Source organism: Candida pseudojiufengensis, assembly GCF_024610245.1.
Source record: "Candida pseudojiufengensis strain CBS 10847 chromosome Unknown scaffold1, whole genome shotgun sequence".
NCBI lineage: Eukaryota > Fungi > Ascomycota > Pichiomycetes > Serinales > Debaryomycetaceae > Lodderomyces > Lodderomyces pseudojiufengensis.
This window is the reverse complement of record NW_026261530.1, coordinates 1,285,986-1,313,644: the sequence shown is the minus strand read 5'-3', so window position 1 is coordinate 1,313,644 and position 27,659 is coordinate 1,285,986. Positions and strand designations below refer to the sequence as shown.

The 27,659-nt window shown below is 31.3% G+C and overlaps 12 protein-coding genes across 12 annotated transcripts; 5 read left to right on the top strand and 7 right to left on the bottom strand. All coding sequences in view use genetic code 12, as the record gives it.

The window, feature by feature from the left end:
• Window positions 1–4,200: 4,200 nt before the first annotated feature.
• ACO1 (aconitate hydratase) lies at window positions 4,201–6,570 on the top strand (the record flags this gene model as incomplete). The annotated part of the gene is made up of 1 exon (XM_051758506.1): window positions 4,201–6,570. The coding sequence occupies one exon, from the start codon at window positions 4,201–4,203 to the stop codon at window positions 6,568–6,570; it is 2,370 nt and encodes a 789-aa protein (XP_051614058.1).
• A 357-nt stretch (window positions 6,571–6,927) lies between these two features.
• On the bottom strand, window positions 6,928–7,152 carry KGF55_003685 (uncharacterized protein; the record flags this gene model as incomplete). The annotated part of the gene is made up of 1 exon (XM_051758505.1): window positions 6,928–7,152. One exon carries the CDS (start codon window positions 7,150–7,152, stop codon window positions 6,928–6,930), a length of 225 nt encoding a protein of 74 aa, XP_051614057.1.
• Window positions 7,153–7,434: 282 nt separating this feature from the next.
• On the bottom strand, window positions 7,435–9,810 carry SSY5 (Ssy5p; the record flags this gene model as incomplete). Its single annotated transcript, XM_051758504.1, has 1 exon — window positions 7,435–9,810. One exon carries the CDS (start codon window positions 9,808–9,810, stop codon window positions 7,435–7,437), a length of 2,376 nt encoding a protein of 791 aa, XP_051614056.1.
• Window positions 9,811–10,237: 427 nt separating this feature from the next.
• KGF55_003683 (fructose-2,6-bisphosphatase) lies at window positions 10,238–11,605 on the top strand (the record flags this gene model as incomplete). Its single annotated transcript, XM_051758503.1, has 1 exon — window positions 10,238–11,605. The coding sequence occupies one exon, from the start codon at window positions 10,238–10,240 to the stop codon at window positions 11,603–11,605; it is 1,368 nt and encodes a 455-aa protein (XP_051614055.1).
• Window positions 11,606–11,720: 115 nt separating this feature from the next.
• Window positions 11,721–12,200, bottom strand: KGF55_003682 (E2 SUMO-conjugating protein; the record flags this gene model as incomplete). Its single annotated transcript, XM_051758502.1, has 1 exon — window positions 11,721–12,200. The coding sequence occupies one exon, from the start codon at window positions 12,198–12,200 to the stop codon at window positions 11,721–11,723; it is 480 nt and encodes a 159-aa protein (XP_051614054.1).
• Window positions 12,201–12,515: 315 nt separating this feature from the next.
• SKI2 (SKI complex RNA helicase subunit) lies at window positions 12,516–16,220 on the top strand (the record flags this gene model as incomplete). The annotated part of the gene is made up of 1 exon (XM_051758501.1): window positions 12,516–16,220. The coding sequence occupies one exon, from the start codon at window positions 12,516–12,518 to the stop codon at window positions 16,218–16,220; it is 3,705 nt and encodes a 1,234-aa protein (XP_051614053.1).
• A 21-nt stretch (window positions 16,221–16,241) lies between these two features.
• On the bottom strand, window positions 16,242–17,054 carry KGF55_003680 (uncharacterized protein; the record flags this gene model as incomplete). The annotated part of the gene is made up of 1 exon (XM_051758500.1): window positions 16,242–17,054. The coding sequence occupies one exon, from the start codon at window positions 17,052–17,054 to the stop codon at window positions 16,242–16,244; it is 813 nt and encodes a 270-aa protein (XP_051614052.1).
• A 159-nt stretch (window positions 17,055–17,213) lies between these two features.
• On the top strand, window positions 17,214–19,475 carry KGF55_003679 (AAA family ATPase; the record flags this gene model as incomplete). The annotated part of the gene is made up of 1 exon (XM_051758499.1): window positions 17,214–19,475. One exon carries the CDS (start codon window positions 17,214–17,216, stop codon window positions 19,473–19,475), a length of 2,262 nt encoding a protein of 753 aa, XP_051614051.1.
• A 79-nt stretch (window positions 19,476–19,554) lies between these two features.
• PEX19 (Pex19p) lies at window positions 19,555–20,583 on the bottom strand (the record flags this gene model as incomplete). The annotated part of the gene is made up of 1 exon (XM_051758498.1): window positions 19,555–20,583. The coding sequence occupies one exon, from the start codon at window positions 20,581–20,583 to the stop codon at window positions 19,555–19,557; it is 1,029 nt and encodes a 342-aa protein (XP_051614050.1).
• Window positions 20,584–20,926: 343 nt separating this feature from the next.
• Window positions 20,927–22,762, bottom strand: PTC5 (type 2C protein phosphatase; the record flags this gene model as incomplete). The annotated part of the gene is made up of 1 exon (XM_051758497.1): window positions 20,927–22,762. The coding sequence occupies one exon, from the start codon at window positions 22,760–22,762 to the stop codon at window positions 20,927–20,929; it is 1,836 nt and encodes a 611-aa protein (XP_051614049.1).
• Window positions 22,763–24,529: 1,767 nt separating this feature from the next.
• Window positions 24,530–26,356, top strand: KGF55_003676 (uncharacterized protein; the record flags this gene model as incomplete). Its single annotated transcript, XM_051758495.1, has 1 exon — window positions 24,530–26,356. One exon carries the CDS (start codon window positions 24,530–24,532, stop codon window positions 26,354–26,356), a length of 1,827 nt encoding a protein of 608 aa, XP_051614048.1.
• A 919-nt stretch (window positions 26,357–27,275) lies between these two features.
• On the bottom strand, window positions 27,276–27,644 carry KGF55_003675 (mitochondrial 37S ribosomal protein uS13m; the record flags this gene model as incomplete). Its single annotated transcript, XM_051758494.1, has 1 exon — window positions 27,276–27,644. One exon carries the CDS (start codon window positions 27,642–27,644, stop codon window positions 27,276–27,278), a length of 369 nt encoding a protein of 122 aa, XP_051614047.1.
• Between the last annotated feature and the right edge of the window lie 15 nt (window positions 27,645–27,659).

Here is a 27,659-nt window from a genome sequence, read left to right as displayed (position 1 = left end):
GTTCGATTTGAGCAGATAGGGTGTAAATTTTTCTATTTTGTTTTATCTCTTCAGGCTAATGGTTTGATGGTGAATGTTTCAGCTGTACCTTGGTTAGTTTGAGATGATTTTGGTTATTTGTTGATTTTGAATTAAAGTATAGAATCTTTCAACTTTATTTCTTAGTCACAAAAATGAAAGACGGAATATAAATTATCCGATGTACTCAGGTTCAACACTCTTCTTTTTAATGTTGAAGGTAATACTTTTGAAGTAAAGACATCTTTCAAGGGAGCATATACATCCTCGATAGTAACCAAATCAATTTTGGTTCCTTTATTTGAATCCACTTTTACGATAATTTTATTTCAAGATTATTCAGTACCAGCTTTACGAGGTATTGAACATTCATTCATTTCATTAATTGACACATGTTTTATTAAATCAGCAGGAATATATCCAAACCTTCCATGCATCCCACTTATATATAAAGGAGTATTTACCTCTCTTGTACTTTGATTTAATGCAAGTATTCGGGGTTACTTCAAATCTGTTCCAATTATTAAATCAAATTAAATTTTTAAATATGAATAATCTTTACTCAATTCTTTATTTAGTTGGCGTAAAAGATAGATAGATTCACTGCTGGGTTTAAATCTCTTACTTTATCAAACACTGGAGATAAGTTAGAATTTCAATTGAAACCTTATCAGCCCTAAAGACTTTGAGAGTATTCCTCGAGTAATAAAAGTCTAAGTATGTCTAGAAATGTTAGTATTTTGCTCGAGCATGACATTTTAGTAGACATTTGAACATCTGAGCATAAATCTTCTGTTTGGATGTTTTGCAAAAAATAGTTACGGATGTTTTAACTAATTTGATATGCTACATATCTCGTAGGTACGGATGTTTCAGGTATTTTGATATGCTTTTAATTAATTTGATATGCTATAATTTTCTGAGGTACGGATGTTTCAGATTTTTTGATATGCTAACATGTTTCGCATAACAAAAAAAATATGTTGCATAACAAAAAAATCCAATTTAGCATAACAAAAAAACCTTCAAGGCATAACAAAAAACCATTGGAGCATAACAAAATCCTTTGTACATCCGTACCTACATACAATAAACTGTTCAAGCATGTAACTCTGCAGTAAGCTTAAATCTTAAAGTATGTCTCATACAACTTACAATCATTTATCAATGCTCTTTTTACTGAAGCTATGGCATTTTTGCAACAAAAATTTTTGAAAATTTTAAAAACACCCAAAAAATTCAAAATTCAATTTTGGAGCATAACTAAATCTGTATTGTTAAGAGATTTGAGCTTTAAATCTGTATAGCTAAGAGATTTGAGCTTTCGACAGTATAACGAGCTCAAAAATTTAAAATTTCGAAAACATTGATAGTAAAAAATATATATGCTCCTGGGATACATCAAACTATTGTATCAGTTCTTACAAATCAGTACATAGTTACAAATACTTTTGGCGTTACTCAGATTTGATAACTAAATCAGGTAAAAGAGTAACTATTTGGCAATTCAAATTGTATAAATCTCTGTCGTGGCAAGGCACTCTTCAATATAGTTTCCAATTTCAAAATATCATGGAACAGCCACACTTTGTTGAATTTTTCATAATCTTATTTCAAATTTATGTTAGTTTGGCATTAGAGGAAAAGTAAATAAAGTAAAACTTGCTGGTCTTGACTTCTTCTTACACTATGTAAAATTGTCACAGACAGCCGGCATTGTAAACAAATAGTTCACATAAAGAGTTATCCTTCCATCAAAACTACCTACTCTTTAAAAATTAGCCAATGATCATAAATTAAGACCGTGTTTGTGCGCTCGACTCTTTGAGTAGTTGAAAGACTCACTTGTGTGTCTGTTATAAAAATACACTTACATTCTGCTATAAGTTCAAACACAAGTCATTTGAACAGCAATATAGAAAGTAAGGTGAAAATGACGTTACTTCAATCGTTCAGCAATTTTAACCAGGCGCATTTATTCAATATTAGATGAGCATCCGGTATGATTCAAAAACGATTGAAATTTTCATTATTATACAATTAATTAGCCTGGATTCATGATTTAATGTAATCTGGCTGCAAATTGAAAAAAATAAGTGCAAAAATTTCTTCTGATAATTCAATATCCTTCATGACATAACTATATGCTATATGATCATAACTTAACTCTGAATTTTTTGATGCCTAAGGCCAATGCAGGAATTTGAGCATAAATTCAACCAAAGGTTGATATTCACTGAGCCATAGGGAACAAAGCCCCATCTTTTAATTTTTTGAGGCAATAATTGGGTCATATATTTATGATACATTTTGAGTCTTACCAATTTTTTTGCAACAAATCACTCAAATTGGAGTATTGGTTTGGTACTGACTGCCTGGCTAGCTCAATCGGCTAGAGCGTGAGACTTTTAATCTCAAGGCTGCGGGTTCGAGTCCCGCGTCGGGCTTTATTTTTTCCATTTTTTTAAATTTTTTTTTTTTATCAAAAATAGGTGAACAAACTACACTTTAGCATTCAAAAGAGCGTCCTAAATCAAGTTGTTGTAGTGATCATGGTTAACGTTCTCGTAACTCAAATTCTTAGCTTGGTAAGTAATGTCAAGAAAATAATTTTCTTGTATAAAGAGTTGGTGAATAAGTCCTGAATAAAGAACGGTCAAATTGAGTTTACAGTTTTCTTTTCTGAACAGAGTAATATCGAAAGTAATAAAATATCACAACAATTTTAGGCTAATCCTAGTAGTTTAAAATTTTGTGTGTAATCAGAGCAGCCTATCACTTATGAAGAACAATTTGTTCAAGCCTCAAGTATCTTTTTACATGTTAGGCCTAAGGCAAAAACTCAACTGATAATAAACAAGATTATTTAAAAAAAGTTAAATAGCGAGATCGTTGTCTAATGTTCTGTAAATTTTTATCGCTTTAATTACGACTCAAGTTGCAGTTTAGTGATAATCAAATCGATGACTACTGGTGTATAATCTGCCTTTTCTTAATTGGGTTCGTTCAAACTTCGAATGTCTATTCTTTGTTTAGTCGGGGCCTAATTAACAAGAAGATGCCATTAGTTTCAGAATAACGTAAATTGTTTCAGAATTTAACCATATTAATCCCGAGGAATCTTTGAAAATTTAAGACAGTATAAATATTATAGATCAGTTTAAGTTACTTTGCTTTAACCAATTAAATACTCTCTATTTTAAAGAAAAAAATATTTAGGGGGTAAATGATGAATATTTTTTTAGGGGGTATTTTATTTTGAAATCTGGGGTTAAATAAAGTATCACATTTACAAGATGATAACTACATGCCCAACATACAGTGCAATCATGTTTTAGCAGTTTATCGTTTATATTAAAAGCCACCGTAGAGTAATGCAAATTTTTGAGTTGTTGTACTGGATTTTTCAATCATCCTCCATTCATGAAGTCCTCTAATCTTTTATTTATAATAGTTTTCATCATGTCTTGAAAGGGCCAGTTTATGTTCACTCGTTTTAGTTGAAACAGCTAGATCTAAAGTTTTTGAAAGCATCATATGTTGCTTCTCTTATTTAATTCATCATTACGAGAAAAAGATCATTCATTTTAATTTGGACAAGATATAGAGATCATTCTACCACTTATAATTCCGATCATTCAAATGAAAACCACGTAGCATTCTATTTGAAAATTATTATTATTATTTATAATACATCATACATAATTAATAATTAACGCATATAAAAATTTATAATTTATTTCTAGTAGATAGTAAATTTGTATACTTAATGTACTGTTAGATTAAAAGATATTATAAATTTCTTCGTTGTTATTGGCTAAATTTGTTTAACGGAACCGAAATATTCATACAAATTTTGTGTTCATAGAACATCTTACACAAAATTACTTCTTTCACCCACATAATAGAAACAAGACATACTACCTCGTTATAACTCGAGTGTAAATTCTCCCTAATTTCTCACTTGGTCTCGTTGTAATTCATTATTCTTTGACCTATGTAAAGAAAATAAAAATAAAAAAAATTCTTAATAGAAAATTTTCATAAATCAACAAACCAAATTAAATTTAAATAAATATAAAATTTTTCCCTATTCTTTTTTTTTAATATTCCCATTTTTCTTTTCAATTCAATTAATTCAATTCTTTTAATAAATCAATAGATAAAATTATTAATTCTAATATGTTGTCTGTATCAACTAGATCAGCTATTAGAAGAAGTCCATTGGCTCCAACCACATCAACTATTCGTGGTTTAGCTACTTCAATAAATAAAGATTCTCAAGTTAATCAGAATTTATTAGAAACTCATTCATTTATAAATTATAAACAACAATTGGAAAATTTAGAAATTGTTAAAGCTAGGTTAAATAGACCTTTAACTTATGCTGAAAAAATTTTATATGGTCATTTAGATGATCCTCATAATCAAGAAATTGAAAGAGGTGTATCTTATTTAAAATTAAGACCAGATAGAGTTGCTTGTCAAGATGCTACTGCTCAAATGGCCATTTTACAATTCATGTCTGCTAATTTACCACAAGTTGCTACTCCATCAACAGTTCATTGTGATCATTTAATTCAAGCTCAAGTTGGTGGTCCAAAAGATTTAGCTAGAGCTATTGATTTAAATAAAGAAGTTTATGATTTCTTAGCTACTGCTTGTGCTAAATATAATTTAGGATTTTGGAAACCAGGTTCAGGTATTATTCATCAAATTGTTTTAGAAAATTATGCTTTCCCAGGTGCTTTATTAATTGGTACTGATTCACACACTCCAAATGCTGGTGGTTTAGGTCAATTAGCTATTGGTGTAGGTGGTGCAGATGCAGTTGATGTCATGTCAGGTTTAGCTTGGGAATTAAAAGCTCCAAAAATTATTGGTGTTAAATTAACTGGTAAAATGTCTGGCTGGACTTCACCAAAAGATATTATCTTAAAATTAGCTGGTATTACAACTGTTAAAGGTGGTACTGGTTCTATTGTTGAATATTTCGGTTCAGGTGTTGAAACTTTCTCATGTACCGGTATGGGTACTATCTGTAATATGGGTGCTGAAATTGGTGCTACTACATCTGTATTCCCATTCAATGATTCTATGGTTGATTATTTAAATGCTACTGGAAGATCAGAAATTGCTCAATTAGCTAATGTTTACAAAAAAGATTATCTTTCAGCTGATAAAGGTTGTGAATATGATCAAGTTATTGAAATTGATTTAAATACTTTAGAACCACATATTAATGGTCCATTCACTCCAGATTTAGCTACTCCAGTTTCTAAAATGAAAGAAACTGCTATTGCTAATGATTGGCCATTAGATGTTAGAGTTGGTTTAATTGGTTCTTGTACCAACTCTTCTTATGAAGATATGACTAGAGCTGCTTCAATTATTAAAGATGCTGAAGCTCATGGTTTAAAAGCTAAAGCTTTATACACAGTTTCACCAGGTTCAGAACAAGTTAGAGCCACTATTGCAAGAGATGGTCAATTAAAAACTTTTGAAGATTTCGGTGGTGTTGTTATGGCAAATGCTTGTGGTCCATGTATTGGTCAATGGGATAGACAAGATGTTAAAAAAGGTGAAAAAAATACAATTGTTTCATCATTCAATAGAAATTTCACTTCAAGAAATGATGGTAACCCAGCTACTCATGCTTTCGTTGCTTCACCAGAAATGGCTACTGTTTATGCTATTTCAGGAGATTTAGGTTTCAACCCAATTACTGATACTTTAGTTGGTGCTGATGGTAAAGAATTCAAATTAAAAGAACCACAAGGAGTTGGTTTACCACCAGATGGATATGATCCAGGTGAAAACACTTATCAAGCCCCACCTCAAGATAGAGCTTCAGTTGAAGTTGTTATTTCACCAACCTCAGATAGATTACAAAAATTAACACCATTCAAACCATGGGATGGAAAAGATGCTGAAAGATTACCAATTTTAATTAAAGCTGTAGGTAAAACTACTACTGATCATATCTCAATGGCTGGTCCTTGGTTAAAATACCGTGGTCATTTAGAAAACATTTCAAACAATTATATGATTGGTGCTACTAATGCTGAAAATGGTAAAGCTAATGAAATTAAAAATCATTATACTGGTAAATGGGATGGTGTTCCACAAACAGCTGCTGCATTAAGAGATTCTGGTCACAAATGGGTTGTTATTGGTGATGAAAATTTTGGTGAAGGTTCATCAAGAGAACATGCTGCATTAGAACCAAGATTTTTAGGAGGTTTTGCTATTATTACTAAATCATTTGCTCGTATTCATGAAACTAATTTGAAAAAACAAGGTTTATTACCATTAAATTTCGTTAATGTTGCTGATTATGACAGAATTAACCCAGATGATGAAATTGATTTATTAGGATTAACTGAATTAGCTCCAGGTAAAAACATAATAATGAGAGTACATCCAAAAGATGGTGAACCTTGGGAAACTGAATTATCACATACTTATAACAAAGAACAAATTGAATGGTTCAAATATGGATCTGCTTTGAATAAAATGGCTGCAGTTGCTGCTGAAAAAGAAGGTAAATAAATTTGAAAAACTTAATACCATTCGTTTTTGATTTATTTTCAATATATTAGTATATATTAAATTTAGTTTAATTATTTATTCATAACTATTACGTGTATTTAAAAGAGTTGATGAAAATTCGTTAATCTTTTCAAGTCTTTCAAGATACTTAGTTAGTTGATACTTATATAAGACTCAAGCTTTTGATCCTACCCTCAGCCTAAGATTAAAACTCGTCAGTTTGAAGCATATACTAGGCTAGACAAGTTTGGTGGTCGTAATGGATGCTTGATCACTGTGAAAGTTTCTATCCTCATTTGTAAGCATTGATTTTCCTTTCAATTCATTACATAGTACAATTCTTTAAATAAAGTTTCATTAATCCTTAGGTTTATTTTGCTCTAATCTCTTTTTTATATGCTCTAAACTCAATTTATCTTCTTCTGAAAAGTTATGTTGAGGATCTTCAAAAGCTTTCCACTTTTGTTTCAAATCATCCCATGAATTTAATTCATCCTCTGGTCTAACATATTTGTAATCTTTTCTTAAATTTCCATCCTTGTCTAACTGTTCTCTGTCGATGTTGTCAGTAAGGGACTTCATTCTGAGTTAGGTAATTGATTTTTATGAGACATACAGTATTAATGGTTTCCAGAAATTTATACCAAACCACCATGATGCAGCTATTGCCACTCCCGCCACAATCACTTTACCACCCTTAGAAGACATAGAATTGGTATATTATGAATGAATATTTTGGAGTCCGAAGTTTTAGAGTATTGAAGTACAATTGAATTTTAGATTTCTCAAACTTTATGTCACGTGAAAGATATTTGTGTTTCAACAGCATAAAGAGATTATTAACATTTCTAAGAAGTTAGTATTTTAATCTATATCTTCGCTATCAACTTCGTTTTCGTTTTCGTTTTCGCCATCATCATTATCATCATCATAACCCTTTCCATCAACACAACCAACTACTCCCCATTTAATATTTGTGACTTCTTCTAATCTTGCTAATATTTCACACATTGGTGTAAATAACCCAAATTGTTTGTAATCACCATCATAAGAATGTAACATTCCTAGGACCCCTAAGCCCTGCGAATTACTATCAATATCTTGTAATTTTGTTAAGATCCAACTTCCCGAATCACCACCACTAGCAAATGAGGAATTAAATTCAATTGAATTCACAATAAATTCAGACGAATGCATTGAACCATCTAACCAGTAGACTAATTTTATACCGTTCAAATTTCCTCTTGTATACCTTGTTGTAGATCCGTACTTAAAAACTGATAATCCGTGATATGAAGTATCGTTCGATGGATCAGAGCCAGCTGATATTTGTGAGTCTACTTCTTGAATATTTTCATCAATTGGTTTGGGCTCAAATCTGTTCAAATTCAAGACTTTTCGAACATATAAATTTTCCATTATCAACGATGGATCATATTCATTAAATTGAACATCATCACCCAAATAGTTTGAATTACATTTCATTGCTTTATTAACCTTTATTATCGCTAAATCCGATAATTTTTTTTCTATTATTCCGCTAATTTCATTTGGTTTCGGACTTAAATTAATCAAGGTTCTTTCACCCCATATTATTTGTCCAAATCGTAATTTTGGTAAATTTTTTAATTCGTAATGCTCCTCTCCATTTTGAGTTGAGATTTTGACCTTTTTAAGAGGAAACATTTGCTCCATTTGGGTCAAAATAGCTTTATAAGCTACTGAACCTTCTGAATTTTGATTTGATCGCTGAAATTGAGTCAATAGTGCTTCTTTATATAATGAAATTAATGAAGGTGAAGGTGCTGCAATATTTGGATAATTTGTAGGATTTGTAGAATCTAGGCAGACATGACCACAAGATATGGCAAATTTTGAGTTGGCATAACTTTTCAAATGAGGTTGCTTTTTGAGATTAATTTTAGGATAAATATAGCCACCCATTGTTCCCGAAACTTTTGATGAGTTTTCAGTTGATATTGAAATAGACATTGGTGGTTCATATGGATCTGTTGGAATTCTGAATGGTAGTTTGAACTTCTGTATTGTTTGATGTGAAGATGAGTATGAAGGGGTTTTAGATGATGCAGACTTAGGAAAGTTTGATATATGAGGCTGTGATGAGACTGATGATGCTAACTCTATTCGATTTTTCATAACCAAAACATGAATATCTTCATACAAGTCATGAATAGTTTGAGTTAGCTTGTAGTGAATATCTTGAGGATCAGGATATCCAAAGTATAAACATAAAACGCTTAAATTATGAGAAACGCCCCTCATTATCGGTGCTATGAATGAACCATTTTGCTCATTGATCGATATATTGGTTTGTGACATTTTATCCATGATCCTTCTTAAAACATCTACATTGGGAAAGTTTTTAGTATCTCCAGATCCTATAGCAAAATTTTGAGGTTTCAAAACCAAGTTCTCCAATTCTTGTCTTTTATTATTGTTAAACTTATTGGCAAAATCATTGAAATGTTTCACTAATATCAACCTTAATTTTATATACACATCGTCTTTTAACAAGATATCATAAAAGTTCAAGTAAATTTTTATAATCTTTCTCAAATTTAAATTGGTAGAGGAAGTTATATCCAATTGTGTATTCTTACTCGTGATTGCATTGAAACTTTTGAAACATTCTATGGAGTTAACAACCGTTGTCGATAAATTAGTAGTTAAGTTGGTATATTGTGACATTATATATTCTAAGTTTTGACTTAATTTCCTCAATTCATCCAAAATTCTATCTCTAGAACTGGTGTCGTTCCCTTTAAGTTTATTCTGTTGTTGAGGTTCCTCATCTATCTTTAGAATTTGTAATGACTGACCACCAAAACCAAACTGATACTGATGTCTTTTCTGCTGTGAGTTACTCTGATATGATGATTGTTTAGTTGAGAATGATTGTTTACTTGAAAATAATGAACTTTTATCTTGTATACTTATTGGATGAGTATTCGTATTTGATATTGATGGATTCAAATTTAAAGAAGTATCAAAGAATCCCAACGACAGTGGCTGTTGCAATGGCTGATGCTGACTTGCATTAGTTTGAGAAGTACTTTGTTTCCCGAACATGGGACTTAAATCTTGTATTGAGTCGTAAGATTCATTTGAGTGATTAGTTCTTGAAGGTAATATCTTTGTTGGATCTTCTTCGTGTATCGTATCTTCATTTGTAAATTCAGCAGATGAAGACTTCCTAGACTTGGACAAAAACTTCTTCATTTTCTTTCCAAGCACTTCGGGTCCAAAATTAAACTCAATGTTCAAATGGAGGTGGTAAATCCTATTAACTCTAATAAGAATATACGAATTTATTGATTGAAAATTTTTGTGTCATCTTTAACACGTGACGTAACCCGTGATAAATTTAAAATTAGCTTTATGTATCTAATCTTTCCCCCACACGACATTTGAACGATTTATATCTAACAGATCTAGTTTATCAAGAGGAACAAACTTTATATTACAATAGACAAAGAAACATTTCGAAAAAGTGTATGAACAGTGACACAGAGGGATAAATATTTTGGAAAGCTGATCAATATAATACTGACTCATATTCGACCCAAAAAAGTTGATGAAAAATACATCCAATATCAACTAACAACTAGAACAATTCAATTTAACTGAGTCCTTGTTTTAATTTATCATGCCTGTATATTCTATATCACATGTTGAGAATGTCAGAGTATGCGTAGTCATGGTTGGATTACCTGCTCGTGGTAAATCATTAATTTCACAAAAAATTGTTCGATATTTATCATGGTTATCAATAAAGTCAAAATGTTTTAATGTAGGTAATTATAGAAGAGAAATAGCAAAAGATGCAACCATAAATGCTGATTTTTTTGATCCAAATAATAAAGAAGGACTAGCGTATAGGAGACAAGCTATTGATTCGGCTATTACGGATATGATGACTTGGTTTGTTGAAGAAAATGGTGTGGTTGGAATATTAGATGCTACTAATTCTACAAGAGAAAGAAGAGATATGATATTGAAAATTTGTCGAGAAAATCATATTGAACCAATGTTTATTGAAAGTTGGTGTGATGATAAAGATTTGATCTTACAAAATATTCTTGACGTCAAAACAACTTCTCCTGATTATATAAAACGACCAAATGAATTTGCAACTTCTGATTTTTTGAAAAGAATAGAGTTGTATGAATCAGTTTATGAAACATTAGATCTGACGATTGATTCAAATAAGACATTTGTAAAATTGGTGAATGTTAATTCTCAAATTATTTTAAATAGGATTGAAACCTACTTAGAGTCAAGAATAGTTTATTACGTTATGAATTTACATATAAAACCAAGAAGTATATGGTTGTCAAGACATGGAGAGTCAGAGTTTAATCTTACTGGACAAATAGGTGGAGATGCGAATTTATCAGATAGAGGTTGGAGATACGCAAAAAAATTACCAGAATTAGTTCTAAAGTCATTAGGTGAAGAGAATAAGCATACAAATTTAACAGTGTGGACGTCAACTTTAAAAAGAACTCAACAAACAGCTTCTTTCTTGCCTTACAAAAAATTACAATGGAAAGCCTTGGACGAATTAGATGCAGGAGAGTGTGATGGGATGACGTATGAAGAGATTGAAGTTGCATTTCCTGAAGATTTTAAAGCAAGAGATGATAACAAATATGAGTATAGATATCGGGGAGGTGAATCATACCGTGATATAGTTGTTAGGTTAGAGCCTATCATTATGGAGTTGGAAAGACAAGAAAACATATTGATTATCACTCATCAAGCTGTGTTGCGTTGTCTTTATGCATATTTCATGAATGTTCCACAAGAAGAAAGTCCTTGGATGTCTATACCTTTACACACTTTAATCAAATTGGAGCCAAGAGCTTATTCAACTTTAGTGAGTAGGATTAAAGCTGATATACCAGCTGTAAGTACTTATAAAGAAAAAGGTACGTCTCAATTAGGTGAAGCTAAAACAGGAGAACAGATATTTAAAAGTAGAGATCTAATTAATAGTAGTGATGTAGTGTAAAATTAGTCATTAGATGTCATTCATTCAAACGTGACGTTTATTTCAATAATTGATATATAATACAGCTGCTTCCATAGAAATTTATAACTTTGTAAATAGATCTATAGTAATTAATTTATGATTCCCCACTAGCATATTTTTTGGCTTGTTCTTTTACTTTTTTTTCGTAAGCCGACTTGTCTCTGCTAAAAGTTTTCCAGGCAGGTTCTTGAGCAGGAGAATCAGGGTTTGGTGTATCTAATAATTCTTGAACACCCAAAACTATTTGTTTTAAAGTAATAGCTGGTTTCCAATCTTGATCTTCATTTAATATACTTAAACAAATTGTTCCACTTGGATAAACATTTGGATGATAAAATCCAGGTGGAAATTTTATTTTTGGTGGTTTTGATGGATATTCTTCTGGAAATTCGATTTTGATAGGATATAATCCACCTTCCCATAAGGTATTTGATTTACCAGGTATTCCTGCAGTCCAAGATTTTAAATCTAATGATCCATCTGCTGCTTTCAAGGGTTTTGCAAAAAATCCAAATGGATGATCCTTTCTCCACTGTTTTCTTTCTTCTTGAAGTCTGATTTGGCAAAGCGACATGGGAATATAATGATGAGTGAAAACTGTTAACTTGTAGGGTGTCTAATAACTAAAATTATACGATAAACTAAGTTTAATGGCCTGAAGTTAGAATCAAATCTGTTATTGAAATTATATTGAAATAATTGTTGATGAAGTGGGTTGAAGTTTTCGATCTTCAGTACAAGTAAATGATTCATTTAATTCTTCTTACCAAAATAAAATTGTACTCAAATTGCGCGTTTTACTGGAGACTAATATTCCAATAGTCAATTTATTCTTGCAATACTTCATTAAATAAACATTATTGATCTTCATAATATTAGAAGTAATTTCATGTTGATTGAAGAAATTGAGCATGGGATTCAACCATCAACATTAGATCCATCCACTCAAATCATTGAAGATTTTCCCGAACCTACCATCCAAGAAAACAATGAACAGCTCAAAAATGATTTCTTAAAACCATCACCGGAATTAAATTGGGAACTACTAGATCTTTTGCAAAATAAAATTGAAGTTGATAAAGACAAGTTAATTGATAAGTTAATTATAAATCCTCCTACTTCAAATCGGACAAAATTTAGATTCAAAAGATCAGGAATTGAAGGTCGAATTTCAGGATATCAAGAAGAAATTGATTTGAATGAAGTAAACTCATCGGCCTCAAATTCATTAAGTATAAACAGAGATTATTCATCAAAGAGTGAAAGTCTAAGAGGAAGATCGGGTTTTTTACCTTTTCAGCCTGGTGGACTTATACACCAACAAGCTCAAGAAACTAAAGACAATACATCCAATTTGCATAGAAATGAATATGGACTATTTGACATTCCACCGGGATTTGAGAGAGGTTTAGAAGTTGGAGAGTCGTCTAGTGTATTAGACTTTGGGGAAGAAGATAACGACATTGAAGAAAATGAAATACATGTGAATCAACATGATGTGAGAGTGGAAAACCAGAACAAAACCACTGAACCTAAACAAATACCATTTGACGCTTCAGAGGTTGAAGGTCTTGTTCCTTTCGATTACTCGTCTTTTAAATATGACGATAAAAAGTCAAACGATAAGAGAACTTGGGCTCACGTTGTCGATTTAGATCATAAGATAGAGGATTTTAGTGAGTTGGTACCGAACATGGCGAGAACTTGGCCATTTGAATTGGATACATTTCAAAAAGAAGCAATATTTCATTTGGAACAAGGTGATTCGGTGTTCGTGGCAGCACATACATCAGCTGGTAAAACCGTTGTTGCGGAATACGCAATAGCGATGGCTAAAAGAAATATGACTAAATGTATATATACATCTCCAATTAAAGCTTTATCAAATCAAAAATTCAGAGATTTTAAAGAAACTTTCAAAGATGTTGATGTTGGACTAATCACTGGTGACGTTCAAATTAATCCTGAAGCTAATTGTTTGATTATGACTACAGAAATTTTAAGATCAATGTTGTATAGAGGAGCAGATCTAATACGAGATGTTGAATTTGTAATTTTTGATGAAGTTCATTATGTTAATGACATTGATCGTGGTGTTGTTTGGGAGGAAGTCATCATAATGTTGCCTGATCATGTTAAGTATATTTTATTATCTGCGACTGTTCCAAATACGTTTGAATTTGCCAATTGGGTTGGGAGAACTAAACAAAAGGATATGTATGTGATATCAACACCAAAAAGGCCAGTTCCTTTGGAAATTTTTATATCTGCTAAAAACAAATTATTTAAAGTGGTTGATTCAACTCGTAGATTCGTTGAAAGTGAATTCAAAGCTCATAAAGATTTGTTAGAAGCTGGAAAGGCGAAGAAAGAGCTACCGTCTACATCAATGGGATATGGAAGCAGAGGTGGACCTGGAGGCTCGGCAAGAGGGGGAAATCGAGGTGGTAGAGGTGACAGAGGAGGAAGAGGTGGTAGAGGTGGTTCAACATTAATGACCAATAGAGGAAATTTTACGAATCCAAAAAGAGGTAGTGATGGACCAAATAAAAACACTTGGCCAGAGCTAGTGCTGTATATGAAAACGAATAATTTGTTACCGGCAGTCATTTTCGTATTTCTGAAAAAACGATGTGAGGAATATGCTGATAGTTTAAGAGGTGTTGATTTCTGCAATGCAAAAGAAAAATCCGAAATTCATATGTTCATTGATAGAGCAGTTGGAAGATTAAAGAAAGAAGATAGAGAGTTACCACAAATAATGAAGATTAGAGAAATGTTAAGTAGGGGAATTGCCGTCCATCACGGTGGTTTGTTGCCAATAGTTAAAGAATGTATTGAAATCTTATTTGCTAGAACGTTGGTGAAAGTTTTGTTTGCAACTGAAACATTTGCTATGGGTTTAAATTTACCAACTAGAACTGTTGTGTTTAGCTCAACAAGAAAGCATGATGGTAGAGGATTCAGGAATTTGTTACCAGGAGAATTCACACAAATGTCCGGAAGAGCAGGTAGAAGAGGATTGGATCCTGTAGGTACAGTTATTGTGATGGCTTATAACGATCCCTTGTCACCAATCGATTTTAAAGAAGTTGCTTTGGGTACTCCTACAAAATTATCCTCGCAATTTAGATTAACCTACAATATGATCTTAAACTTGTTGAGAATTGAAGCTTTAAGAGTCGAGGAAATGATTAAACATTCGTTCAGTGAAAATTCGGCACAAGTATTACTACCTGAGAATCAAAAAAGACACGAACTACTTAGCACAGAATTACAAAACTTAGATTTAAGCTCTTGTTTAAAGTGTAAGATGAAAGATGTGGAAGAGACCTGTAAATTATTGTTTGAACATGAAAGAATTTGCGGAATGTGTGTACAGGACATACACAAGTCACCCATATTGAAGACTCAACTACTCAAAGCTGGAAGATTAGTATTCTTTAGAGATAAAAATCATGATTCAAGAATGGGTTTTGTTGTCAGATCAGATAGTACGAGTGAAAATATAATGTTGGTTACTTTTGATCATGGGAAGGAGTATGATGTTGCGCAAGAGACTTACAAGATGCCATACTTTCCTATTTATGAGTACAATATGAAAAATTTTCCAAAAATCAAATTTAATCCCAAATTCAAAGTCACTCAAATTCCATTTGATTGTGTCTATTTCATTGGAAGAATTTCACTCAAGATTAATATGACTGATTTCGTCAATGATGAGTCAAACGCTTTAAATGAAGCAATCGCACAAATTAAGCAACTACTAAACTACCAAAGCGATTTAACGGAACTAGACTTGTCCAACAGTAAACAATTATCACTACACGATTTGTCCAAAGAGAAAGAAAACATTCTTAAAAAGATAAAAGAACTTCGTGGTTACATTTGCGTTAATTTCAAACAGCACTACAAGGAGTATAGAAAGCGCCATATGATACAGGAAGAAATAGAAAGTCTACAGAGATTGATTTCAGATGAGAACTTAGATTTATTACCAGATTATGAGCAAAGATTGGAAGTTTTGGATACACTTGGATTCATCGATGATCAACAAAACGTTGTACTCAAAGGTAGAGTTGCTTGTGAAATCAATTCTGGTTGGGAATTAATTATAACTGAATTGGTATTAAACAATTTCCTCGGAGATTTTGAACCATCGGAGATAGTAGCATTATTATCTTGTTTCGTTTACGAAGGTAGAACTCAAGAAGAAGAACCGCCATTAATCACTCCAAGATTAGAAAAAGGTAAAGCTAAAATCAAGGAAATCGCTGAAAAATTACTTAAAATATATATTGATAAAAAGGTATCCTTAACTTCTGAGGAAGAAGATTTTGTGGAAAGTAAAAGATTTGCATTAGTTAATGTTGTTTATGAGTGGGCAAATGGATTAAGTTTCAATGAAATTATGCAAATGAGTGTTGAAGCTGAAGGAACAATTGTTAGAGTAATCACTAGATTGGATGAAATTTGTAGAGAAGTCAAAAATGCTGCATTAATTATTGGTGATTCTAAATTGCACCTCAAAATGGCTGAAGCACAAGAGAAAATTAAAAGAGATATAGTATTCTGTGCGTCATTATATTTATAAGCGTCTATAAGTACATATATATTACAAGTCATCTTTGAGAATGTCAAATATTCCTCTTTTACCATTCAAAATTTTATTTATCGTTTCATTACTCATATCGTGATTGCTTTTTAAAGCAAGTAAACCAATCATAGTGTAAAAGCTCCCTATTGTAGTTGCATCAATAACTTTCTGTTTTTTGATGTTATATACGTTTTGGTCAACATACTCGTTAATCAAAAATTCGGAATTTATGGTAATACAATTTGATAATCCATTAACTTTCATAAATTTCATAATGATTGAGTTCTCCCAAATCCATTTCAAGTCTGCTTCAATTTCTGTTTCTGAATTTGATAAATACTTCGAATTTTTGAATATCCTCAATTGATTGACTAGTAAATATTTATAGATATTTTTCCCCAATAGTCTAATCTTTTCAGACTCATAAATGCTACTGGTCTGATTGATTTCCAACTTTACTTCGAGGTTAGTCAAGCCATTTGATATAATAGCTAATTCGTAATTCAGTAGAACCAAGGGACTTAAGTATTTGATAATAGGTTGTAAATTTGTAGAATAGGTTGATTTATCGTTGAGGTTTGTAATTTTGTCTATTATTGATGGTTTATCTCTTTCTAAAACTATTGTATCGCTGTTTGACTTTATGGATTTAACAAATCTATCAATGATTTTGAAATGGTTCAAGAATGTCGGTTTGAGTCGTCGAATGAAAGGTAAAAATGAAATATTTGGAGTTGAAGATGATGATGAAGTTTGTCTTGAAAAATTTATGGAAAAGCGGTTTAGTCGTAGATTTTTGACATTGTGAAATGTAAAATGCCTTGATTTCATCGTAGATCAATCATTTGTCCTCCAAAATTGGTTTTTATTGAGTGTTGAAGATGATGACAATGTTTTTCCAATTATTTATTTTGCAACTCATTCGAATTTTCACTGTCTGAAATTTCGCAACTGATTTGTACAAAATTTTGAAACATCTTTAAACGAACTATGTCTTCAAAATCAACCACCACGAAAAAAAAGACTCAACCGTCTGAGACTAATGCTGTTACACCTGTGAAGAAAACGAAAATTCCAAAGTCATTCATAGTAAGACCTCAAGATGTAATTCCCAGTGCGAAAACAGTCGCCAATATATATTTAAACTCCGAAGTGTTCGAAGCTTTGGAATATAAACCTGGTCAACTAGTCTCCGTATCACCAATACAAGGACAACCGGGTATAATAGCAACAGCACTTATATCATCGACCCTAGATAAGAATGTTATAGGCATGTCAGAAGAATTTAGGCGGCTAAGTGGATTATTATTGGGAGACAGAGTGAGTATCATATCCTATGATCAACAACCGCCTTATGCTCAAGAAGTTGTTGTAAATGGGGGATCGACGGATACAGAAAAGGTTTTACAAAAAGTGGGCCTCATTTATGCAGGCTTGAAGATCAATGGTTTGACAATAATTGATATTCAAGATGCCATTGAAAATAAAATGGATTCATTATCAATTTCAAATTCAAATTCAAGTGGACCAACATATTCCAAATACGTATCACCGCCATACTTGTTTACATCATCGACCAAAGTTGAAATCACACTAGAAAAGGAACCGTCTTTAGTTAAATACCCTAACCTACCGAGATTGATGAATTTTTCGCAAGTAGGAGGATTATCCAAACAAATAGATACATTAAAATCGACTATAGAATTACCTTTGTATAACCCCAATTTATTTTCCGAATTTGGCATATCACCACCAAGAGGCATATTATTACACGGAGCTCCTGGAACTGGGAAAACGATGTTACTACGATGTATAGCGAATACAATAGGTGCTCATATATTGAGTATAAATGGTCCATCAATTGTTTCCAAATATTTAGGTGAAACGGAGAATGCAATCAGGGATATTTTTGAAGAAGCAACAAAATATCAACCATCAATTATATTTATGGATGAGGTCGATTCACTTGTACCGTCGAGAAATTCTCTGGATACAGGAGAAACTGAAAGTAGAGTGGTCGCAACACTATTAACAATGATGGATGGAATGAGCAATACTGGTCGAATAGTTGTGGTTGGTGCGACTAATAGACCAAATTCGATTGATATAGCATTGAGAAGACCGGGGAGATTTGATCAAGAAATTGAAATAGGAATACCAGATTTCGAAGCAAGAAAAGACATTTTACAGAAACAATTTGCTAAAATGAATAAAGAGAAGCATGAATTGTCTATTAATGATATAGACTCAATAGCAGCAAAGACACATGGGTATGTAGGAGCTGACTTAACTGCATTGTGTAGAGAAGCAGTTATGAAAGCCATCAGCAGAGGTTTGGCTGAAGGAATTCCACAACTAGAGATCAAAGTTAAACTAGAAGATCTTGATAATGCATTGCCTGAAATAAGACCTTCAGCTATGAGAGAGATTTTCTTGGAGATGCCTAAAGTTCATTGGTCTGATATTGGAGGTCAAGATGAATTGAAAAGAAAACTCATAGAAGTTGTTCAATTACCATTAGAAGCTTCTGAATCATTCAAAACTTTGGGAGTAAATGCTCCAAAAGGGGTTTTAATGTATGGACCTCCGGGTTGTTCTAAAACCTTGACGGCAAAAGCTTTAGCTACTGAATCTGGACTTAATTTCTTAGCTATTAAGGGTCCTGAAGTTTTAAATAAATATGTTGGTGAAAGTGAAAGAACTATTAGAGAAATTTTTAGAAAAGCAAGAGCTGCGTCACCTTCGATTATATTTTTAGATGAAATTGATGCAATTGCTGGTGATAGAGATGGAGAAGGTACGACTGCTTCAAAAAATGTTTTGACTTCTTTATTAAATGAAATTGACGGTGTTGAGGAATTAAATGGTGTTGTAATAATTGGGGCTACCAACAAACCATCTGAAATTGATGCTGCATTGTTAAGACCAGGCAGATTAGATAGACATATTTATGTTGCACCACCTGATCTTAATGCGAGATTACAAATTTTAAAAAATTGTTGTAAAAAGTTTAATTTAAAAGATGATGTTGATTTGAATCATTATGCATCATTGACTGATGGTTGTTCAGGGGCAGAAGTTACTTTACTATGTCAAGAAGCTGGTCTTAATGCCATAATGGAGAACAAAGATGCAAAAACTGTGGAAAATAAACATTTTGAGCATGCATTGAATGGTATTTCAAGAGGTATAACTCCTGAAATGTTACGTTATTATATAGACTTTTCTAATAGATCTGGTTTGAATATATAATTCCATCAATCAATTTCCGTCTATCATAATACCTTCATGACAATCAATGATGTTTAACCTAAGCATAAACCCTAAGCGTCTATTGTTGTTGGCATCCTTCTTGTAAATTTTTTTCCAAATCTGGTGGTAAATTCTTATCATTGAAATCAAATCCTCCAGCTCCTCCAGCTCCTCCTCCAAATCCAGGTAAGAAATCACCTGTTTCACCGACTAATTCAGTAGGAGGCTGACCTAATTCTTGTAAGCTTTCTAACATAGAATTTATTTGATCTCGTTGTTGTTTATTTGCATCATTATAATTTTCACTATCAAAAACTTTCAAAATATCATTTGTTATTTCATATTGATTATTATAATTTTCATATTGTTTTTTACCTAATTTATCTTTATTATCTTTTAAATATTGTGGGAATTTTTTATTAAGATCTTTTATTGGTTCATATAAAACTTCTTTCGAACTCAATTGTTCTAACATATCAACTAATAATTTACTCATATCCATATCACCACCTCCAAGTGCTGAATCACCACCCATACCAGCTAATAATTGAGTTAATAAATCTTCAGGATTAGAACCCATGGAATCATTTTTAATTTTGGAATCAATATCTTCACCTGATTTTTTTAATCTTTCCATAGTTTCTTTCATAACATATTCAAAATTTGCTGGTTTTGATTCTTCAGTTTCTATTTCTTGTCTATGATTTGTTTCAAATTGTTTAACTAATGTTTCAAATTGTTTTTGAGTTTCCGGATCTTCTATTTTCATATCTTTTATTAATTCAGATATGGAATTTTGAAAATCTTCATTTAATGGATCAGTTTGTGATTGGGGTTGTGTTTTGATATTTGAATTTGGTTGTGATGTTTGAGGTTGTTGAGATTCAGCTGTTGATCCTGGTGGTTTACTTAGTACTTCATCCGCAAAATCATCTAATAAGTCATCTAAATCATCGACATCTTCTGTATTTGCTTTCAGTTGGGATTTTTCAGTAGTAGGATTGGTGGTTGAATCATTCTTCAGATTTGATAAGTTATTAGTAGATTTCAAAGCGGCATTTTCATCCGTGATTGAGGCTAAATCTTGAGGTTTATTATCTTCAGACATATTAATTTAATATTCTATCGAGTATAGATATGATTTTCTCCACTAACTTGATCAATCTTTACGTTTTGAATATTCTGAATAATTCGGTTAAATTGATTCAAATTTTTTTTTCTCCCCACATTGAAAAATGTTGTTTTGCATATTTAATTCATGCTCGGTCAAAAACTGTACCTATACCAGAGACGATTGAACAAAAGAGACATTAGATGAAGACATTCTTATTGAGAAACAAACATTATAAGATTAACACCTGATTGGTAATCACTATATATTTATAAAACATATCTTGTTTATCAAAAATAAATTACAATTTTGCTCAAATTTATTTAAAATATCTCGTTCATTATAGTTTTGGTTTTGATGCATCTACTCCTCCAGCAGTAGCATTGGAGTTTATTTCTAGTTTGTCGTTCTTGTCACTCGAATGATCATTACCAAAGAAAACAACAGTAACAGTTAAATCATCTCTATATCTTCTTGATACTGGGTTTGGTATTGAAATAATCATAGAAGTTTGTTCTTTTGATCCACCATTTGATAAAGCATTTCTAATTAAATGAGTTGAAACATTTTTATCTTGTAATAAAAAACTTCCTCCGCCAGCAGATTTTCTAATTGGTTTTTTACTAGCTTTATCCATTGTTATATCTTCAACTTCTGGTAATTTATTTTCACCAACTTTTCCAAAAAAATTCCAAAATGATTTTTGAGGTTTTACCATTTTTTCTCTTTCCATCCATTTAACTACTAAACCAATTATTTCTTCATTTGTTAACATTTCATATAATCCGTCACTTGCCATGACTAAAAATTCATTATTATCAGGATTTATTTTTGTAGTTGTTATAACAGGTTCCGCAGTAACATACGGTGGTGATTGTAAATGATTTGGTAATCTTTTACCAAAAAATTGTTTGTAAATTCTTTCTTGAATTGATGCTGGTAATTTGTATCGACAATCTCCAAATGCTCTTGTAGGTTCTAAACTTCCTAATACTCTTCCATTTCTAATAACTTTCGGTTCATCCGGATGTTCACTTATAATTCTTGCAACTTCGGTTGGATTTGAACCAGTTTGATCAATACTTAATTGTTTTGCTGTCCATTGATTATTTTTAAAAGATCCCAATATAGCCCTTGAATCACCAGTTACTGCAACTTTTAAAATTTTAGAATTTGTATCATAAAATGATAATAATGCACATGAGCCAGATAATGCAGGCATTAATAATTCAGCTGCTTTAGCCTTGTTGTTGTCAGTTAATAATTTTTCTATATTCTTATTCACTATTTCATGATCTAATTTTAAAAATCCATTTTTAATTGCTTGATCTATTGTTGCACTATTTGGTACATATCTTAAATTTTCTTCACCTTGTACAGGTTTATAAATTGTACCCAATTCTGTTATTACGTAGTTTATTAACTGATCTCTTAATTTTGAACTAGTTGTCCAACCTCCATGACCATCAAATACTCCAAAAAACATCCAATCAGTAGTTGTTTTGATGTTATTATCTTGTAATATTGGTACTTGAATAATTTCTTCTGCTCTATCATCTTCTATTGGAGAATTCGAAGGTAATTGACATATATCATACCTAGTTACACCTTTACCTCTATTTACATTATAACTTTCTTCAAATTGACGTAACTTTGTATCTACTTGCTCATCATTTAATAAAAATATACCTTCTTTATGTTGTTGTTGACTTATACTATTTTTTTGATGCATTGAAGAAGTTGAAGTTGAAAAAAGACTCTTATTATCTAATAATTTAGGTGAAGATGATGTTGATGGGGATGATGAGGAGGATGAGGAAGATGAGGAGGAAAATGAAGATACTTGAGAACCAGATGTATTTGAAGCAGTTAATTGAGTTGTTGTTGACAGGGGTAAAGTATCTAAGTTATAATAATTTGATTGATTAAAATTAAATGCAATATATGATCCTATGATTATTATGCCAGATACCAATGCTACATTTTTACCTTGTTTTTGATATTGTTGTTGTTCATTTTTAGGTAATGTTTTGAATAAATGTTTAGATATATTCAATAATTTAGATGATGATATTGAGGATCTTGAAGTTGATGAAATTAACCTGCTACTTATTAATTGTAATTGTTTATTTGAAAGATATAATAACTTTGGTTTGGTTGATAATACGTATGACATTATTCCAGATTGTGAACTATTATAGTTTGTAGGAAGGATAAATTACTATAGTTGTGTATGTCTCTTTTAAGTTTCTATTATTGTATCCGATTATTGCTCTATCAATCGTATGCCACTTAATGTTGCTATGTAATGATTGGTTGTTTGGTTGTTTGGTTGTTTGATTAATTAATCTTGATTAATTAGTGTCGATGATGTAAAGTGTTATTAGTCGAACACAATCAAAAATATAAATTTTGTTTTGTACAATTTTTATTTGTCATTATTAAAATATTATGTAAGAAAAAGTACCCGAGTTTAACTCTATTAGTTATATCTTCACTAAACTGGATTTACCTAACGTTATCAATGATAAAACATTCATTATACCTCACAATACTAATAATATTTATGATTATGATATTACGTAGTAAGTATTGTTAACAAAACATTTACAATGTAAATTGTCTTTATAATAATATAAAACTTTTTATTTTTTACGTCGAAGATCGTATTAAATTTTTCGACTCAGCCAAAGTTTTTAACGCGAAAACTGAATACTTCATTCAAGTTGTAGTGCCGGACAACAATTACGGATGTTTGCGGTACTGTGAAAGATGAAAATGCTTTAGGTGAATATTTATTCATTATACTGCTTTAAAAGTTCTATTGGCATAGATGATAGAGTTGTTCTACGAATGCCAGCTTGTTAACATCTAATTTACTTGGTTTATCATGCGATACGGATGTAGAAATTTTTGAAAGCAAATCTATGATAACCTCACCCGTACATTTTCAAAATTAAGTAAATGTAAATGAAAAATGCAAAATAAGAAGTTGGTGAAAAAATTGCTGAAAGGGAAAAGGCGCCACGAAGAGGTTGATACCTCACTCATTCTAAACTTATTTATTTTTTAACATATTCGGAAGAGAATTTACATCAAATTTGTATCAAAATAAAATTGTATCTACTTGTTGCACATGATAAAAATATCTGGCTGCAAAACAATGAGGAATAGTATCAAACTGTAGAGGATTAAGACTTTTGAATATCAATCATTCAAAGAAAGTGTCAAAAATAGTTGAAACTATTGTCATCATAAACGTTTCGAATAGCAAGTGGTAATCTAGGTGAGTCGCTATTCGATGAATTAGACAAATGAGTTCAAACCTTATAGCAGGAATTGATTTAGCTGTACATGAAGAACAAATTTGCTATTGAGAAATAGTCTAAGCTTGGTCTGTTCAAATGAAGTTTTAGTACTTTCAACAAGTTTCAATGTTCTTTCACAATTTATTGAAGATATTATTATCTTTTTTTGCAGCAATTTTTTACATAAGTCCCAGTATTTAATCATATATTTAATTGATAAAAGCTCTTTTGGCTCTCTAAATTTCGATTGTATATTCTCAAATCATTTTGAAATATCAAGTTTAGAGTTTTCATCGGTTTTATCTAGTTCGTCAATGTTATACCTCGAGCTCAAGAGAATGACAAAAGTGAAATTGTCCCTGTAAGATACAAATTGTTACAGGAGAAACATTAATAGAAATATGATGAGCATTCTTGATTCATATATGCAAACGTAATCGATTCTCAACATAAGAAGTATCTCCACCAAGTTCGTAAACCATAAAGGTTGTTTTTTATGTACAAAAAATTAATTGAAAAGCTAAGTCATCCCTTACAATAAGATCAAAGTATTTTTTTTTTTTTCAAGTTTCAGATTTGATTTTCTTAAATCATGTTTTGATCACGATACAAATTTCAAGTATACTAAGGTCGATATGGGGAAATTGAAAAAAGGAAGAAGAAATGTTAAAAACAGATTAAATCCAATAGCGTCTAAGTCTCAACATGAAATAAAAAAGGACGAATCAACTAGACAATCCAAAATTTTACCATTAATCAATAAATTAAAATCAACTATTCCCAATGACAAATCAATGGCTCTTGGAGCTATCACTGTATTAGCAGAAGATGCAAGAATGAGGCAATTACTTTTAAAGGAAAAACTAGTTCAAGTGGTCACTGAATATTGTTTAAACGATTCGAATGATGAAATTGTTGTGGAGGCTTTTGGCTTATTAAGGAATTTGTGTATCGAATCAGGTTACGATGTTGTAATGTTTTTATGGAGACAAGGAATATGGACCAGTATTGAAAATGCATTAGATAAAATAAATAACTCATTTAAATATTTGACTGAAAAGGACATCATGGAGAAAGATAAGTCTAAAATACAATTATTATTTGATTTCACCGAAAACATATTGAGTTTGATAACTACCCTAGCGAGTGAGGATGAGTCCATATATGAATTTATACTTGCAAAAATTGATCCTATAATAGATTTCATCTTCAAGACGTTGAAATTTCATATTTCTGGAACATTTAAAATTTCCAACAAATTATTTACCGCATTGCTCGAATTTATTTATGAATTTTCATCTGAATCAACAGAATTTGTTGAAAAATGTGATAATTTTGAATGTTGGGACGAAGTTTCCTCCTATATCGAGGAATCCAATGTTAAATTGAGTAAAATTTATCTTGAAGGAATAAAATTCAATAAATATGAAGTACAGCAGACAACGTCTGATAAAACACAAGAAGTATGCAGCGAAGTATTACAACAAATATACGACACGGTCAAAGATTTTGATCTACAGCAGTTGAGATTACGTATTGAGACTATTCAAAATTTAAAAAATGGAAACGAGCCAATAAGAAAAGACTCAAATACAATTGAGAAAGATTTGTCTTCAAGTAATGAAAGTAAAATGGAAGTCAAAACCGACCTTTTAACAATTGAGACTGGGTTGACAATTATTACATCCATTTTAGAACATTTATCAATCAATGAGGAAGATGCAAGTGAGCCGGTGTTACTTTTACCAAATACACAGAATATTTTATTTGAAAAAATTGGACCAATGCTAATAGAATTGTTAAAGTTTGAATTGACGGAGAAATCATTAATGTTAGGAAAACCAATCTTAGGAGCAATTAACAACTTCGGTTGGTTAATACTAAGTAACGAGCATCTTCCAGTTCCTTGGTTTGAAATGTCTCTAAAACTTTGGGATATTCTTTTGACCATCAATGATGATGAATTACAGAAGTCAAGTTTGAGTATATTATGGGCAATTTTAAAAAGTTCGGGTCCAGAACTTGGAGACAAAATACCAAATCTGATGATTGAAAGACTATTGGCTATGCAATTGGATCATGACAATTTAAGTATGATTGGAGTTATTGGATCAATAGCTTCAACGATAAATAATTCAACTATTACCTATCAAATTTCACAATTTTTATTTCATACATTAAGTTTAGCTTGTGAAAACACGAAAAATATTATTAATTTGGAAATAATAATTGAAACTTTAAATATGATATTTGATATATTTGGTGATAAAGAATATCCTTATGATTATGAAGTATTTGTTAAAAATGATTACATATCTATATTGAGAAGATTAGAACCAAAATTGAAAGAAATCTATAAGAAAATAGATAAGAATAAAGAGCCACAGTTGAAATTGAAAATGGAAGAAACATGGATAAATTTGGAAAGATTTATTCAATACAAGATTAATGAAAGATTATAGTATAATGAATAGCTGTGATAAAAAGTTGGTTAGTATTTCGGTAATAACTGTATAGAAATACTAGTGCTTTTAATGATATTGCGAGTGAATAGAAAGATTGTAGTACGTCTATTACTTATTATGAGGTACTTCAGCCCATTCCCAGAATTGAAAAATGAATTGTATTGAAAGACATGAAACCGAAATTTGATTTTTAACAATATTTGGTTGCAATTTGAACTTTATTTTAGCACATATACAGGGCTAATTAACACGTCTATTTTCTGTCAATATCCATTAAAGACACTGAAAGTTGGATCAATTGATCCCTACCGTTCCATCGATATAATCAAGTAAAATTAGCGATGTGAACAAGAGGATGGTTTTCATTGATTTTTGAACAAAAATTAGACAAAACCGTGTGAGAATTTTGCCCAAATACTGCTGCATTTATTACGCCTACATTGTTAAAGTTTTGTATTGTGGTCCCTTGGCCCAGTTGGTTAAGGCGTGGTGCTAATAACGCCAAGATCAGCAGTTCGATCCTGCTAGGGACCATAATGAGTAATCTATTCTGTATTTTTTTTGCTTTTTTCATTTTTTTGCCGAAAAGGCTCAGTTGTTGGCACATTCTAGTATTGAGTATTTTCTTTTGATATTTGGTACTTCATGTTTAGTTTTAGTTTATCGAGCCTCCAATTTTATTATTTTATAAAAATAGTTGCTTGATGCATTAAAAGGTTTCGTCTCAAAACAATTTAGGTTCAGAGTAACTTTAGGAACTGTAATTCAGTATAAATGACCTATCACAATCCTAGAATTCATCAAATCAATATGCCACTTTGTCATGATTGTTTTTATTCATTAAATTAGTTTTACATACATATCTCATAAATCTTTTTTGAAACCTGTTAGTCATCCGTATGAAGAATTCCTAATATTAAAGCCTGAACCTTTCTAATTTATTCAATCTTCTAGCTGTATTAGCATTGGTTTTAGTCCTTTGACCGCGTACTGGGAACCCCCAAGCATGCCTGAACCCAGCAAATGAACCTATATCTCGTTTCATTTTAATATCATTATTTATTTTGTGTTTCAAATGCCCTTCTACCAATAACTGCGATATTTCTTTATTCAAATCCATTATTTGTGGTTCTGTCAATTGGTTCATTTTACAATTTGGATAAATTCCTATTTTCGCCATTAATCTTGAAGCTGTATCTGGACCTATCCCAAATATCGTTTTGGCAAGACCTATCCTTACCGGAAAATTGTGCTTTATTGATTTACCAAAGACAACGACCCCCATTAGTTTGTTTAGTGC